The sequence below is a fragment of the Loxodonta africana genome, chromosome 6 (assembly GCF_030014295.1).
Source record: "Loxodonta africana isolate mLoxAfr1 chromosome 6, mLoxAfr1.hap2, whole genome shotgun sequence".
Lineage (NCBI taxonomy): Eukaryota > Metazoa > Chordata > Mammalia > Proboscidea > Elephantidae > Loxodonta > Loxodonta africana.
In genome coordinates, this window is record NC_087347.1 from 77,452,263 (window position 1) to 77,468,085 (window position 15,823).

General features: G+C 38.0%; 1 protein-coding gene across 1 annotated transcript in view; it reads left to right on the forward strand.

Annotated features, from left to right (window-relative positions):
- Positions 1-15,823, forward strand: part of LRP2 (LDL receptor related protein 2) — a 155,622-nt gene that overhangs the window by 37,247 nt on the left and 102,552 nt on the right. Inside the window, exons 7-14 of the mRNA XM_064287447.1 lie at positions 1,077-1,193; positions 1,570-1,722; positions 2,560-2,679; positions 7,325-7,453; positions 9,035-9,204; positions 11,371-11,594; positions 12,246-12,452; positions 13,952-14,154. Coding sequence (XP_064143517.1) covers positions 1,077-1,193; positions 1,570-1,722; positions 2,560-2,679; positions 7,325-7,453; positions 9,035-9,204; positions 11,371-11,594; positions 12,246-12,452; positions 13,952-14,154 — 1,323 coding nt within the window. The remainder of the gene's footprint in view (positions 1-1,076; positions 1,194-1,569; positions 1,723-2,559; positions 2,680-7,324; positions 7,454-9,034; positions 9,205-11,370; positions 11,595-12,245; positions 12,453-13,951; positions 14,155-15,823) is intronic.

Below are 15,823 nucleotides of genomic sequence, written 5' to 3' on the forward strand. Positions count from 1 at the left end.
GGACAGGAGCTGCCCACTTAGTCTCATGTGTCTACTTGAGCCAAGAAGCACACGCTTCACCAGTATTATTTTATGTCTTATTATAATCCAGTCTAATCTTTGTCTGAAGAGTTGGCTTTAGGGATGACTTTAGTTTTGGGCTAACAGAGTCCGGGGGCTATAGCCTCTGGGCTCCCTACAGTCTCAGTCAGACCTTAAGTCTGGTCTTTTTACTAGAATTTTAGTTCTTCATCCCACTCTTCTCCTGCTCTATCAGGGACTCTGTTGTGTTCCCTGTCAGGGCAGTCATTGGTGGTAGCCACATTCTTACCGCATTAGAGTGTCAGGAAAGTTTTAAGAGGGCATTATGTGGTGTAGGCAGCTTTTGTTGCCTCCTCTCTTCACTCTGATCCTACTTTTTCTTTGATGCTATGGCCTGCATTATGAACCACCTCTCTCTTATTGTTTCCACTTCTGGACCCATTTTATTGGGATGTGTAAAAGATAGAGGATTCCATGAGGGAGTTTTACCAATTTCAATGAGTTGGCAGCTCTTTGTGGTCACTTAATTACTAGAATGAATGATTCCCGCCCCTCCCCCCCCACATATTTTGATCGATTGATGCCCATGCCTTAGGGCGTTGTTAAATACTTTGAATATTATCCCAGTTTCCAATGAGGCATGCCTGATTTCCTTTCTGGCACCTGGGCTTATTTCAGTGAATATGAGATCATGGAATTGGTGACTCAAAATTATTTGGCCCTAGATAGCAGCTTTAGTGCCTGTGATAAAGCATGAGAATGTTGGACACTGGCACGTTTGTAGCATCTTCATTCTCTGTCAACCCATAGTACACCATCTTGTTTTTAATCTTGGTAAAAGGAGATTGGAACCTGAATTAATTCCCTGGATCAAAGATGCTGTTCTCCTCTTCCTACTTTATAATTTTTTTAAAAAAATTATTTTGGCCTAGATACTTGAGGGATTAAATTATGTAGAATTTTCAGTGTATAGGCTCATTTCAGACAGTGAGGTGAGCAGTTTGAATTTTCCAAGTGATTTATGTCTTTGGAGTGAAAATGTTGTTTTCTTCCAGCCTATGCGAGCTGCAAAAGTGACGAGTTCACTTGCCCAAATGGCAATTGCATTCCTCAATATCAGGTTTGTGATGGACAAGACGACTGCGATGATAACGGAGATGAAGATGGATGTGGTACATGTTCTCAGAACTTGTTTATCCTCTTTTCCTTGATAGAAAATTTCTGCATGAAAAAGCCAGCCTCAGGATTGAGTGGTGTTTAAGGAGTGGTTTAGCGACTTGGTGGGTGGGAAGAAGGGGATGACTCCACCATCTTTCTCACCCTCATAACCTGGCAGGGAGTTGTCTCCGCTAGAAAGACTGAAACAAAGAATTATTTTTTTCCACTTCTTAGAATTTCAATAAAAGGCTATAAGAAACTATTAATTATAAAAGATAGGTTATTTGTAAATTTCTGTTGTTCATCTGGTCAATCCTCTCATAACCGTGGTTAAAAAAAAAAAAAGAGCTGGCTCCATCTCTCATGGCCTGTAATTCCTTTTGTCCTTAGAAAGTGGTAATCAGTATCGTCATAATTGTTACCCAAGAGAATGGGCTTGTCTAGAGTCTGGACAATGCATCCCACTTGAAAAACTTTGTGATGGGACTCCAGATTGCCCAGGAGGAGAAGATGAAACCAATATCATCACAGGAAGATACTGTAGTGAGTATGGCAACTTAACCGGGTAGCTTTCAGATAAATACGTTTCTGTTAATAGATTTCTCAATATAGGGTATATCCTATATATCAGCATTTGCATAACAAGATCCCCCCAGACTTAGTGGTTTAAACCAATAAACATTTATTATTTCTTCACAGTTCTCTGGGCTGGCTAGGTAGTTCTTCTGGCCTGGACCAGCTCACTGCCCTGTGAGAATAAAATTCGTGACTCTGATTTTACAATACTGTACTCTAACTAAATTATATAGTGGATACCTAGAAACGGCCATACAGGTGAAACCCTAAGCTAATTTTTTTTGACAAAACTTTATTTTAGTATGCAGAGATTTCTATGGCCATTTTTTGCCATTTTGTTTTAGAGTCCTTTTCAAAGAGTTCTAAGAATTATAAAAGAGAAAAGTTAGAAAATAAAAATTAACAAAAAGGAAAAGAAAAATAATCACCTAAAATTCCATCACTTGATGGTAGCCATGGTTAACATTTAAAGTGTATATTCTCACTAAAAAGTTCTATATATAGTCACTTGGAAGTTTTTGGCCCCTTCTACAGTATAGACACAAAGATATATTTATGACCTGATTCTTCCATAAACAGCACTTCTAATGACTTTTATATAGTCATAATCACTCGGAGAAAGCTTGTTAAAAAAATATCAGTTGAGCTTTTTTTGTGTAATATTGCAGTAATGCTTAAATGTTGGTAGATCTTCCATGTGTCTGCTACATGCTTACTTAACTTTCACTTATGAAAAAAAGAAGCATTTATCTCATAGTTGTCAAGAGGTTACCAAGCATTTAACAAAGTGTTTTGTCTGTTTAGATGTGTCTGTGTGTCCTGTCTTGAGCTGTCAGTACCACTGCCGCAGCTCGCCTTCTGGAGGGGTGTGTTATTGTCCTGAAGGTTATATCGTCAATGGCAGTGATTTTCGTACCTGTGTTGGTAAGTGACAGGTGGGAGCTCTTGGTCTTTTATGACAGATTCTATGATCTCTGACATCAGGGAGTTTGCACCTGTGGATACGTCTCTCATAGCAAAGAGCAAACCAGTGCTCACAGAACACCTGGATCATACATACAAAGTTTTAAAAATTCTGAGAAGCTTCTGTGAGCTGCACAAGGCGAAACAGTGGCTCTGTGATGAGTGAGTTGATTTACTAATCTACCCACTCCTTGATGATGGAGAAATCTTTTTGTGTTCTCTATTTAAGTATTTGGAAGCGGGGTCCGTGGTGCCATACTGGTTATTAAATACTGAAAGTCTTTGTAGTTGGTAAATAAGCATTTTCCTAAGTCACCGAGCACCCCTACTCTGCTCCCCGGGCCTCTCCTACAGGATGCTCAAACTCCCCAGGATCCAGCAGAGAATCACTAGGCTGCTGCTCTAGTGACCATGCAGGTGGTTGGTACCCATGTGGTGCTGGTCGTCAATTCCTCTACCTTGAACTAACATTCTTTTTCATGATGCTTCAAGCTGTTGGCTAGCATTGAACTAGTTGCCAGTGCACCAAACATTTCTCCATACATTTCCTATCTGACTTATAAGAATGATTTCTCCTACTGGGAGATTGATTCTGATGTGAGCCAGCTTTGTATCCAACTGTGATTAGGATGAGTTCTCATAATGGAAGAATTAGACATGGCCAAGTGTCATTTGAACAATTAGCTTTTAATGGTCTGATTTCTATTTCTTTTTTCTGCTTCCTGATTTTTAAAAAATGGTCAAAGTATATACAGTAAGATGTACACCAATTCAACAATTTCTACATATTCAATTCCGTGACATTGATTACAGTCTTCAAATTGTGCAACCATTCTCGCCATCCTTCTCCAAATTGAGATTCTTCAGAGCTTTCTGGGTAAAAACAAATACACCATGCATAAGTTCTTCTAAAATAATATTATTTGGCAAAAAAAATGTTGCATTTGGATAAACATAATGAATGTAGTCTTTGGTCTTAACTTGTGAGTTGTAACCTAGTTTATCAAATGGTTGATCTTAATAAATACACATAGCCAAAAAAAATTTTTAATACCAGAAATAAACTCTTGTTTGCCACTTGGAGCTTTTAGGAAATCTATTATTCTTCCTTATTATTGAGAAGTATAATATTGGGGCTCATTTACCTGTCATATGCCAAGAAAAACTGGATTTTTATACTCCATTTGAGGTTGTCCTCAGTGCGTTCAAAGCAGGAAGTTTTAGGTTTTTAATATCAGGACTGTGTCCCAATGTTTGCCCATGATCTGATTGCTTCTCTTAAGTAACTGTGTTCAACAAGACATGTTCAGATCCAATGAGTTATACAAGCCAGACCCAGAGATCCTGGAGACTCAGAGAAAATGCTGAATTGTTTTAGAAACACCCCCTTCTCTAATATTAATCATTTCTAGACATTTTGTAAACACTATAATCTGCAACTGGCATTAAATAAAATTGCAGGGCACTTTTTGTCTTATTATTATTATATAATTAGATTACATTTGGGATGCTTTCATGTAATTTAAAAACACTTTCAGAAGAACATCCTCATTCGCTATGGGGCTTTTCCACTTTGGCACTCCTGCCTATGCTTCCTGGCATTCCTGAGAAGGCAGCATCCCCTTTTTCTCTGAGTGGTGCTCATCTGTGGGCGTGAAGCTGCTCCTTTGTCTTTGCCAAATGTCAGACCCCTCCACCCCCCTTTATTGCCACCCAGCTGCCAATCCCATTTCCAGTCTTTTAGTTCTCTAGGCATTTTCCCTTTTCTCTTAGTAGAAAAGGAATTCCAATAGAAATACCAGAAGACACATTCTCAGTATTACGTCAGCTTTTCTCTTTTTTTCTCTCCCAACCCCCAAAGAGGAGTTGGAACTGGGCTGCCTTGCAGTTGGAGCTTGAGAGGCCATGAAATCTTTTTAGTAAAAGTGATTTGCTTTTTCAGAATTCCTAATTCAGTCTTGTGCTGCCCCACAATCTGTCCTCAATCTTTTTTCTACCCTAAAGCTCAGATAGCACATTTTCCAACATCTTTTCCAATATCCAGATCTGTGTCCAGGGCTTCTTAAAATATCAGTGTTCTGGGTCCCTTAAATTTTTTGCAACCCATCCTAATGAAGTTATTGTGTTATAAAATTTTACATTTAAGCTATTAATCAATGTAATATGGAAAATTTCAGTACTATGCCGTGCAGAAGATACTTTGACAATTTTTATAAATATCTGCTCTTATCACACTGGGGATAGTTTGGGCTGATAATGGTGCACTAGCTCTAAGTTCCATAATGAACATCTTTTAATCCTGACAATAATATGCCCGGGACTTTAGTACAGACAACCTCATTTGGAGACTCAAAAGTCTACGTATGAGGGTCTTTGTGAATGTGAGGCCCCGTGCCACCTGCAGAGACCTTTTCTGTTAGCTTTCCTATTCTTCATTTGCCCCTGAATTTTGAAGCCGGGTGTAATATTTATTCCATATTTATTTCAAAGACGACTGATTTACCCTCCCTATTTCAGTCTCCTTGTAAAGAGAATTCTTTAGTTTAAATACATGACATTATCAAACTAGTTACACTTGTTTCAGCTGAGCTTTTCGGAGAATTGCTGTTTTGATTTGCTTTCTCAAGCATTTCAAGTTAACAAATACTCTCTGTCCTCCTCTGCATGGCTGACTCGTTACAGAGGCTTCAGGTGTAGGAAACTTCTGCAGTGTTTATCAGCTGAGACATGGCTCCCCAGCGAATGCCTCAGTGGTGATCAAGAATAAAGTTGAACAGTCCTGACATGAAATCTTGTGTCTTTCTACCATTCATCTGCCTCTGATAGTCTTGACCTGGCAGTGGAAGCTCTGGGGCTTGCTGAAGCAGTTTGCCGGGTTCATTGTTTCTGATTGACAGGACATGCTGTTTGTTGACAGAGTGACATCGTGGTGCAGAGCGAGGGCAGGAAGGTCATTCAGCACGGTGGGATTTCACACAGCCAGATGGATCAGAGAGTGTCCAAAGGCATCTAAGCTAAAACGGTTTTTTGTTTTTTTTTTTAAGGCATTTTTTAAATTATTTCCAAAGCAGTAATTGCTGGTAGGAGGGAACAAAGAATAAAAAAACACGGTTTGTAAAGCAGTGTTTCAGGGTTTTATGCAGTTCCACTATCTTCTCTACCCTCATGAAGACATTTAATTGTACTTTTTCATGGTGAAGTGGGTATTAATTCACTTTTCTCCACAGTAATCGAAAGGACAAAATCACTGATTAAGAGGGCTAGAGATTTTATATAATCATTTCACTCTTTAAAGCAATTGTAGTCCAGGTGATGGAAAGAACATTAATGCCCAAGGATTTTTCCACCTTGGGTTTCCTTCTGCTTGACTTCAGAACTCCTGCTCCCAGGGTGACTCTGGACTCTTAAGCATAGCCTCATGGGTCCTGCATTCAAAATGAGGTCATGACATTCTGGAGGTTTGAGGACGAATGTCCTGTACTTTCCTACTGGGGCGAAGCCTCAGGTGGAGTTTTCTCAGGGCTGAGAAGAGGGCACAAAAGAGATTGATAAATAAGGGCTTTTTTTTTTCTATAACCACAGTCCTTGGAAAGAAAGGTATACTGGCCCATGTTGTTGTTACATTTGGTTTAGAGGGACAACTGGACCCATTAGCTTGCTCCCAGGGTCATCTTGGACTTTTCTAGTTGGAAGTCACCAGATGGTGGACCAAGTAGCAGGTGTGGGAGAACGCAATTCACAACTCTGACATTTGTGGCAAATGTAATTGGATTTTAGAAATCTGGGGAGTGGGATGGTTTCAAAAATTAAAATTAACTTGAGCTAGAGGTCAGCCTCCCAGCGAAGGGGGAGGAGGATTGAAAGCGGATGTGAACCTGGAGGGTCAAAAAAAGATATTTGGCACACTGACTTGTTCTCTCTACCCCATGTTTATATGTCAATTATATTGAAACTCTTTTTTTACTCAGTATAACCGTGACTTCTGTGGCAATGAACAGAGTTCTGTAATGTAATGGACTTTGAATAATAAATAAATTAGTAGAAGAGGACATTTTTGAAAATTTTAATTTTGGTTAGGATTTTTTAACCTTGGAGAAAAGGCAGCTGTGCAATAAAACTTTCTGCAGTAATGGAAATGTTCTGTACTTGTGCTCTCCACTATGGTAACCACGAATCATATGTGGGTATTGAGCACATGAAATGCGGCAAATTTTAAATTTGAATTACCACGGGGGGCTAGTGGCTACCATATTAGCAAGCACTGTTTTGATAGGAAGCGTTTACACCAAAATTTAGATATTTGTAAGCACCATTAATATGAAATGCAGTACTACAGGACTGAATCCAGATGGTGTTGTACATCTTCTACACAGTTATCCTTCATATAGATTTAAAAAACTATTTAAATATTCTTGGGTTTTCCCTCATATGAAGATGCTTGTTCTGAATTCCTATTTTTTATTGTATGCCTAGAATCTGTTCAGAGGGTGCTTATTTTGACATGGACATCACCGTATTGCTACACATCTTGTCCAGAATTTTTGTCAAACGGTACACAAGAAACGCTGGTAAACATGATGACAAATGTTTATTTCTCATGTGGCAGATTTTGATGAGTGCCAAATATGGGGCATTTGTGCCCAGGTGTGTGAAGACCGCATTGGCCATCACCAGTGCCACTGTGCAGAAGGCTATGTCTTGGAGCATCAAAGGCAGTGCAAAGCTAGTACTTCCTGTGAGTTAATTATGGACACTTGTCATATATCTGAATAGTTTTGACTAATATTCTCCATCCATGGCAAATGACAAAAGAAATATGCATTAATGCTGATGGCAGGGTTTTATCATCACAAATCGGAAGCCACTGCTGGCACCCAATTGCTGCCAGGAAGAATGGGTCAACATTAATTTGATACTTTGATTATTAGGGATCTATTTGTGGATTAATGATAACCTTTATCAATATAGGAAGCCCTGGTGGCATAGTGGTTAAATCCTACGGCTGCTAACTAAAGGGTTGGCAGTTCGAATCTTCCAGGCCCTCCTTGGAAACTCTATGGGGCTGTTCTACTCTGTCCTATAGGGTCGCTATGAGTCAGAATCGACTCGACAGCACTGGGTTTGGTTTTTTGGTTTTTATTAATATATATATTTTTATTGGCTTTTGGTTCACTTTGAGCCTGGGCTGTTCCATCACCCACCACACTTAATCATGGAATGCTTATTTATTTTTAAATTAACTTGCTTGTCATAAATATAAGGAGCCCTGGTGGTGCGGTGGTTAAAGCACTTGGCAGCTAACAGAAAGGTTGGTGGTTAAACCTCCCAGCTATTCCATGGGAGAAAGATGTGGCAATCTGCTTTTGTGAAGATTTACACCCTTGGAAACCCCATGGGGTAGTTCTGCCCTGTTCCTATAAAGTCGCTGTGGTTGGAATCATCCTGATGGCAGTGGGTTTGGTTTTTGGTATTACAACTGTAGATGACAAATATCTACAGAAATAATTTTGGTATTTATTATTACCAGTAAATTTGGTAAATTTATGCAAAATTGGACAACTGAGTTTGAATTGATATATGGTCCATTTTTTAGTTGTTTTGGGATAGAAATACGTGATTTCCTGTGTGATTTTTAACAGTTATATATATATGTGTGTATATATGAATGTACAAGTACAGATATTTAACCTTGTGCAATTTTGCTGATGTCCATGTATTGCATAACACATTACCGCGTATTACATATAGTACAGAAAGCTCCTACCCATTTTTTTAAATAGTATCATGATATTCCATTTTATGGCTGTACATTTAACCAGTCCCCTACTGATAGACTTTTATATGATTTCTTATCTTTTGCTACTGCAAAGAATAACCTTATACGTATGTTATTTTGCATGCTTAGTTTGGGTGGATTATGAGTACACAGGTAGAGCAGGTTTGGATTTGCCATGTTTTTCACAGAGTGATTTCTTGGTAGTCCTTAAAATGTGTTCTCTGTTTAACACAATTTAAAATTGCACATGGATATAAGGTGCCCATATGATCGATAACTCTTGCAAATACCCAATGTATTTTCCTCAGTGTCATTGAAGGTGCATTGCTAGAGTCAGGTACTTCCTGATTATGTGCCTTAATTTGTCCATCTGTAAAATGGATAGAGTGACACCTGTATGTTTACCTCAGAGGTTTTTTTAAAGCATCAAATAATACTGAAGAAAGCATTTGAAAAAAGCATGAATCATATCAATTGTAAGTTACTTCAGCATTCTTGCTTACCTAAAGGAGTAGTAATGCCTTTCATCTTTGTGTTTAGCTGGCCAGGCCTCTGTTATCTTCTCCAATGGTCGGGATTTGCTAATTGGTGATATTCATGGAAGGAGCTTCCAGATCCTGGTAGAGTCTCAGCATCGGGGAGTGGCTGTGGGTGTGGATTTTCACTATGAGCTGCACAGAGTCTTTTGGACAGACATCACGCAAGATAAGGTAAATAGAAATTTCAGGAGCCTATCGTAGGCGCTTATAGAACCCTGAGCCCAAAGTGTTGATGGCTTTTCTTTTTAGGGGGAGTAGGGAGGAAAGTTCCTTTGTTTTCTAACAAAAGGCCCTTGAGATATTTTATGTTAATCAGCACCTTTTCCATACTATTCTATTACATGTGACCTGTTAAACAAAGCAGTCTATTATATGGATAAGCTTTGAGCAACTTTTAATTTTATTCGAAATGGAGTCCAAAAGCCTAATTAAAAGAAATAGTAGACATTCTTTCAAAACTGGATAGATATTTGGTAGTAATTTTTGAAACTTGATCATTTAAAATGTAAAAAGTACTCTGCTTTCCTAGATGATAAAAATCAGATTTTACTTGCATCTTCTAAATGGAACTGTAATTGAAGCTTGGATAACAAATATTGACAGTATTTTGTTTAATGGCCAAAATTTTGTTACACTGTCTTATTTGGAAAGTGTGAGGGATTTAGTTTCAACTTTGAGCAATGCAGTGGAAAACTTTAAAACATAAATTTTAGAGACGCCTCTCAAGTTATGGAATTTTATTTCTTCATCTTACATTCCTTGTTTCATTAGTAAAGTTTTAATTTACTTAAATGAAACGTATAAATTTTTTGGATTTGGATTGTTAACAATTGTGATTTGAGTACAACTAATCACCTCCTCTACCAGAAAAATCACACGCTTTAATTAAACTTTTTTTGGAAACCAATGGTGGAGCATTTAGCTGCCCTCTTGATGTCAAATTGCCAAGTTAGTGCTTTTCATCCTGTTATTTGTTTTATTATGTTTTATTACCTCAGAGAGGTAGATGGGGATAGGGTCTCGCAAGTAAGAGGCCACCTGTCTTATCTTGAATTTAGAAATTCGTTTCCTCATTTAAGCATGAATAATACATTTATTAATATTGTTAAAAGTACAGTATTGGTGTACAAAACTTCAGAGGCTGATGTCATAAATACGTTAGTGGTTCAAATATTTAGTAGAAAAATTATTCCCATTGTTCCTGTGGTCAGAACATTCACCAGCCTAGAGTTTAGGTTATCTTTTTCTCCCCCTAGGCTGTAGGTATGTCATGTAAACAGGCCGGGTATTCACACACAGCACTAGATAGAAATGGTGGTATTATGGCAAACCGGAGAGCCACGCCCTATCTGAAGGGCCCATTTCTGCACGCTCCAGCACACTGTTGGCAAGTAGTATTGAAGACCCAGTATTGCCAGATCTTTTTATATTTTAAAGAAAACTAGAAATGTGACTTTTTCTGCATGCTCTCCTGGTGTTGGCTCAAATTTTTAAGAAACACCATAAAGGCAGGCCAAATAACACATGCCTGTGGCCCGTGGGGAGGGATATGGGGTTGGGAAGATGGTGGTGGCTCATTTTGTATAGCTCTTGTAACAATGGCTTTCTTAGGTCTCTCCTTGGACCAGGAGAGCTTCTTGAGTCTGTGCCAAAATTTTACCATCTTAAAGCTCGAAACAGCCACCTTTCTTTTTGAGAAACCTGTGACTGTATAGAACCAGACTGTTTTTTTACATGTAGCTCTTACCTGACCTATAGAAGGCAAAATGGTGATATCTCAAATGCCTTCCTCACCTTCCTTAGGTCTATAGCATGTACTTGGCTGAGGATTTGTTGAAGATACTAATGTATTACGAATTCTTTTTTCATCTTAGGACACACATGGACTGTATTGATTTTTTAGGTCCTGAGAAATGCTTTAAGCAAAATGTATGTGTGTCTCAGGGCTAATGGTTAGGATGCCAGGCCTTGGAGTCAGAGAAACCCATGTACAAATCCTGGCTCCATCACCTCCTAGGCTGTTTGACTAAGATTCAGTTTCCTCATCTGTGATCTGAGGATATTATTAATATTAAGTACTAATTACATAGTTTTGTTTAGAGGGCTAAATGAGATACTGGGTATTAAGCTCTACATATTGTGTCCTTTTTGTTATTAGTTTCAAAGTTATTTCAGTTTGGGTTTAGTAGAATTGGGCTTTTATGTCTTACTAAGAAGGAGAAATGTAGGCTTTAAAAAGTAAGAACAAAAACAATGTTACATTGAATGAAGTGTAAGAAAACAGTGTCCACAGTTAGTTATGCTTAAGAATTAAAATAATTTTGATTTTTCTTTCAGGTTTTTTCAATTGACATTAATACTTTAGATATCCAAGAAGTTCTCAATGTTTCTGTTGACACTGCAGAGAATTTGGCTGTGGACTGGATTAATAATAAACTTTATGTGGTGGAGACCACGGTCAACCGCATAGATGTGGTAAATTTGGATGGAAGCGACCGGGTTACCCTTATCACAGAAAACTTGGGGCATCCTAGAGGAATCGCCTTGGACCCAACTATTGGGTAAGTGCTGTGAATACATACTCATCCCTCTATTTTTGGAGTTTTATCTCTCCCTCTATACATTGAACATTTGTTGGAGTAATTGTAGGTTAATTCTCATTTCCTTTAGGTCGTGTAGTCAAGAACCCATGTTCATTTTATATGTCTATTCATAGCAGCTTTAAAGGAGTTGATGAAATACAATTCCGTTTGAGCATAAGTAACCAAACACACCTACTGGTCTCCTTAAAATAGTTAATTTTGGGGGGGTTATTTATGTTTCAGCTTTCTTAAGGCGATTACTCTAACATCAGTCAATTTAAATAGTGAAAAGGGGCACTTTCTCCTTACCTACTGGGGTTGAATGTCAATGCTCTTCTCTTATTATGAGTTGTTTAGCGTGCATCCATCCCGCAGGACTGATGATCATTACTTTTCTTCAATTTAAAAAATTTACTGACCTCCACTTTTGAGGAAATGTACTTCAAGACGGAGCCAGGAAGAAGGGAGAAAGTTTAGAAGGGGAATAAGAATTTTTAGCTCTGCTATATTATAACCTGTGGTTCTCTAGTCAGCTGGAGGAAAGTTCCATTAATTCAAACACACAATCGAAAAAAATATTTTCCAGGTAAATTAGTAAAATAACAGACCCCTTTCATCTTTCTTTTGTAGTTATTTATTTTTCTCAGATTGGGAGAATCTTTCTGGGGTGCCTGCAGTGGAAAGGGCTTTCATGGATGGCACTGCTCGTACATCTTTGGTAAAATCAAAGCTGGGATGGCCTGCTGGGATAACTCTGGATATGGTATCAAAGCGTGTTTACTGGGTTGACGCCCGGTTTGATTACATTGAGACTATAACTTATGATGGACTGCAAAGGTAAGAAGTTTTATTTATTTATTTATTTAAAGCTTTAAAAGGACCAGAATTAAAATATTCCTTTTTGGTTGACATTACAGCTTGAATGATCTTTACCATGAAGTGACCTGCTCTGAATTTTTTAGCTTTTCTAGTGTTCCATAATAACACACACTGAATATTACCTAAAGCATTTGTTTCTTTACCTCTTTTCCCAATCCCAGATGGAGCATATAATCTTTATTAACTCCTGGATTCCCTTATGCTTTGGGGTAAAGGATCACTTTGTTTTTAAGCTTTATTATTCATTTATGTTATCCTAATATATTTAAGATTTCAAAGATAATTTATGATTTGAAGGTAGAATATGGCATACTTTTTTCTTCATCTTCTTCATCTGATTGGAGCTAACTCTCCTTTTGATATTTAAAAAAAATGGTTAAGATATATTCTCAAATTTTGGCTGATAAAAATTACAGTTTGTGAATTCAGCAAATAGGTTGGTAAGTTGAATTTTTTTCTAAATGACTTGATTTTATTATTTTCTTGATGAAAGGAATAACATAGCTCTGTTTTCTCTTTTATCTCTATTTGGTGCTATCTCTGTTTGCCCCTGAATTTTATAGTCTTAGCCCAATCTCTGGTTCAATAAAGTGGTTGGGTATAAAGACTCTGACTTGTTATCACTGAAACTGGTCTCCCAGTGAGAATGTGGAGTAATGTAATAAAAAAATTAGTAAACTGGATATATTGTATAAAAACAAAAATTGACGAATTGTCTTAATTTTCTTTTTCAATGGGATGTTTTGACATTAGATTATATAGTCTAAATATTCTTATGCCAAGTTAAAGATTTAACTCGTTTGCTGCCTGTGAAGGAACATTAAAGCTTGTGAATACAACTAAAATCATCGCCATTGCACCTTACTCTGCCAGCAGGTGGCATTTAGGGTTCTGGAATTTGCTAATGTACCATGTTATTATTGGGCGTGCACTAAATGTGCCACCGTAGGTTCTTTTTTTTCCCCTCTTTACTGTGTACCTCAGCTTTCATACTGTGGGTTGAATACTCACTGTCCTGCTCCCTAATTGCCAAGAAATGGTCAGTGATTCAGTGGGAAATAATTTTTGAAGGCATCAGATTTCCGGGCCCTGGATACTGTCTTTCATCTACGGAATTCAAAATGCTATTACAGATCTTTGCCGTTTTATATATGTATATGGCAACCCTTAAAAGAAGGAAGGGTAGATGAGGAAACAGCAAGATCTAGAAGAAGCTAGAGAAGTGACTGGGACTTGAATGTAAGTCTCAAGGATCTTTCCCAAGAGACAACATGAAAATCCTAACAAATGTTGATGGAAATACACATGTATCTTTAATGTATGTTTTCTATATATTCTATGTTACTAATAAGGCAATAATTTTTTTGGGCATTTTATTGTACTGACTCCACTTTAATCAAAATAAAGCAAAACAAAAAAAAATCTTGCAATATACGCATATATTTCTTTTGTAACAGGAAGACAGTAGTTCATGGAGGCTCGCTTATTCCTCAACCCTATGGGATAACCTTGTTTGAAGAGCAGTTGTTCTTTACTGATTGGACAAAGATGGCTGTAATGAAGGCAAACAAGTTCACGGAAACCAACCCACAAGTGTACTACCGGTCCACCCTGAGACCTTATGGAGTGACTATTTACCATTCCCTCAGACAGCGCAAAGGTAACCCCCCAGATCCATAGTAACTGTGCTTGGACTCAAAGGTTTTCTCAAAGCTCATCTCAAAATGATGAGAGATCCCATGACATTTGGGTGTTATTTTCAAATACATGAAGGGTTACCTAAAAAGTTACCTAGATGGGTACTCGGGAGAAATTGATGTACTTAAGATCTATTTATTGGTTACTGCAAGTGCCAGGGGTATAGCAGCAAAGAAAACAGGCCAAAATGGCTATCCTAAATCTACTAGGAGAAATCTGTGTCAATCCTCTAATATTACCATTGGGGAAACTGAGGCCCAAAAGAGCAAAATGACATGCCTAAGTGCTCATTTTTGGTGGTCTCAGAGAGATTATTTTCCTTCTCCTCTCTCGTGTATGTAGTATGCATAAGGTGTGTATAGACCACCTGGGTTTGATGTCTCTAGTTGGTCACTTATCAAAGAAAAGAAATATTTTGATTCAGGGACTGGTTAATCTTGTTATTTTTCAGCCAACTGCTTGTGTTTCATGGTTTTAACTGAAATTTGAAATGATATGTTGGTATAAAGTTTAACATTGGTGAACAGTAATTTAGAGGAAGACAAGTTTAGCTTTAAAATTCTCATGTGGAACTAGAGACTTACATCATCCTGAGACCAGAAGAACTAGATGGTGCCCAGCCACAACCGATGACTGCCCTGACAGGGAGCACAACAGAGAACCCCTGAGGGAGCAGGAGAACAGTGAGATGCAGACCCCAAATTCTCATAAAAAGACCAAACTTAATGGTCTGACTGAGACTAGAAGAATCCCTGCGGTCATGGTCCCCAAACCTTCTGTTGGCCCAGGATAGGAACCATTCCTGAAGACAACTCATCAGATATGGATTGGACTGGAGAATGGGTTGGAGAGAGGTGCTGAGGAGGAGTGAGCTACTTGTATCAGGTGGACACTTGAGACTGTGTTGGCATCGCCTGTCTGGAGAGGAGATGGGAGGGTAGAGAGGGTTAGAAACTGGCAAAACGGTCATGAAAGGAGACTGGAAGGAGGGAGCGGGCTAACTTATTAGGGGGAGAGTAAATGGGAGTATGTAGTAAGGTGTATATACGTTTATATGTGAGAGACTGACTTGATTTGTAAACTTTCAGTTAAAGCACAATAAAAATTATTAAAAAAAAGATTCTCATGTGAAGAGATGGGTTTGTTTAGGGTGGAGAAAGACTAGGTTGATTTAAAAAGAAAACGACTCAACCACTAGAACTGTTAGATGACTATCCTTCAAAGTAGTCATCCTGGGGAAATACATGCTGTATTGGGTGAATCAGAGCTGTGACAGTGTTGTAATGGGTGTACAGTGAATCTCCCAAGGTTGCTACTTTAAAAGGTGGCTTTTGGAACTATAAAGTAGTTTGTGTTTCAGACATACGGGGTTTTGAAATCAGATCTGGGTATGAATCCTAATTTAACTGTTTAGTCACTGAATAATCTTGGGCAAGTTGTCTAACCTTTTGGAGACTTAGTTTCCTCTTCTTTGAAATGCTTAGCTCTTAGAGTTATTGGACGAAAGTTAGCATACTTACAAAGTAAGCATTCAGTGAGTAAAAGCTATTTATTACATCTTACAAATGGTAAAAATGGCATTAAAATTTTCTTTAATTATTTCTTACCACTGAGGTTAGAAGACAGATCCT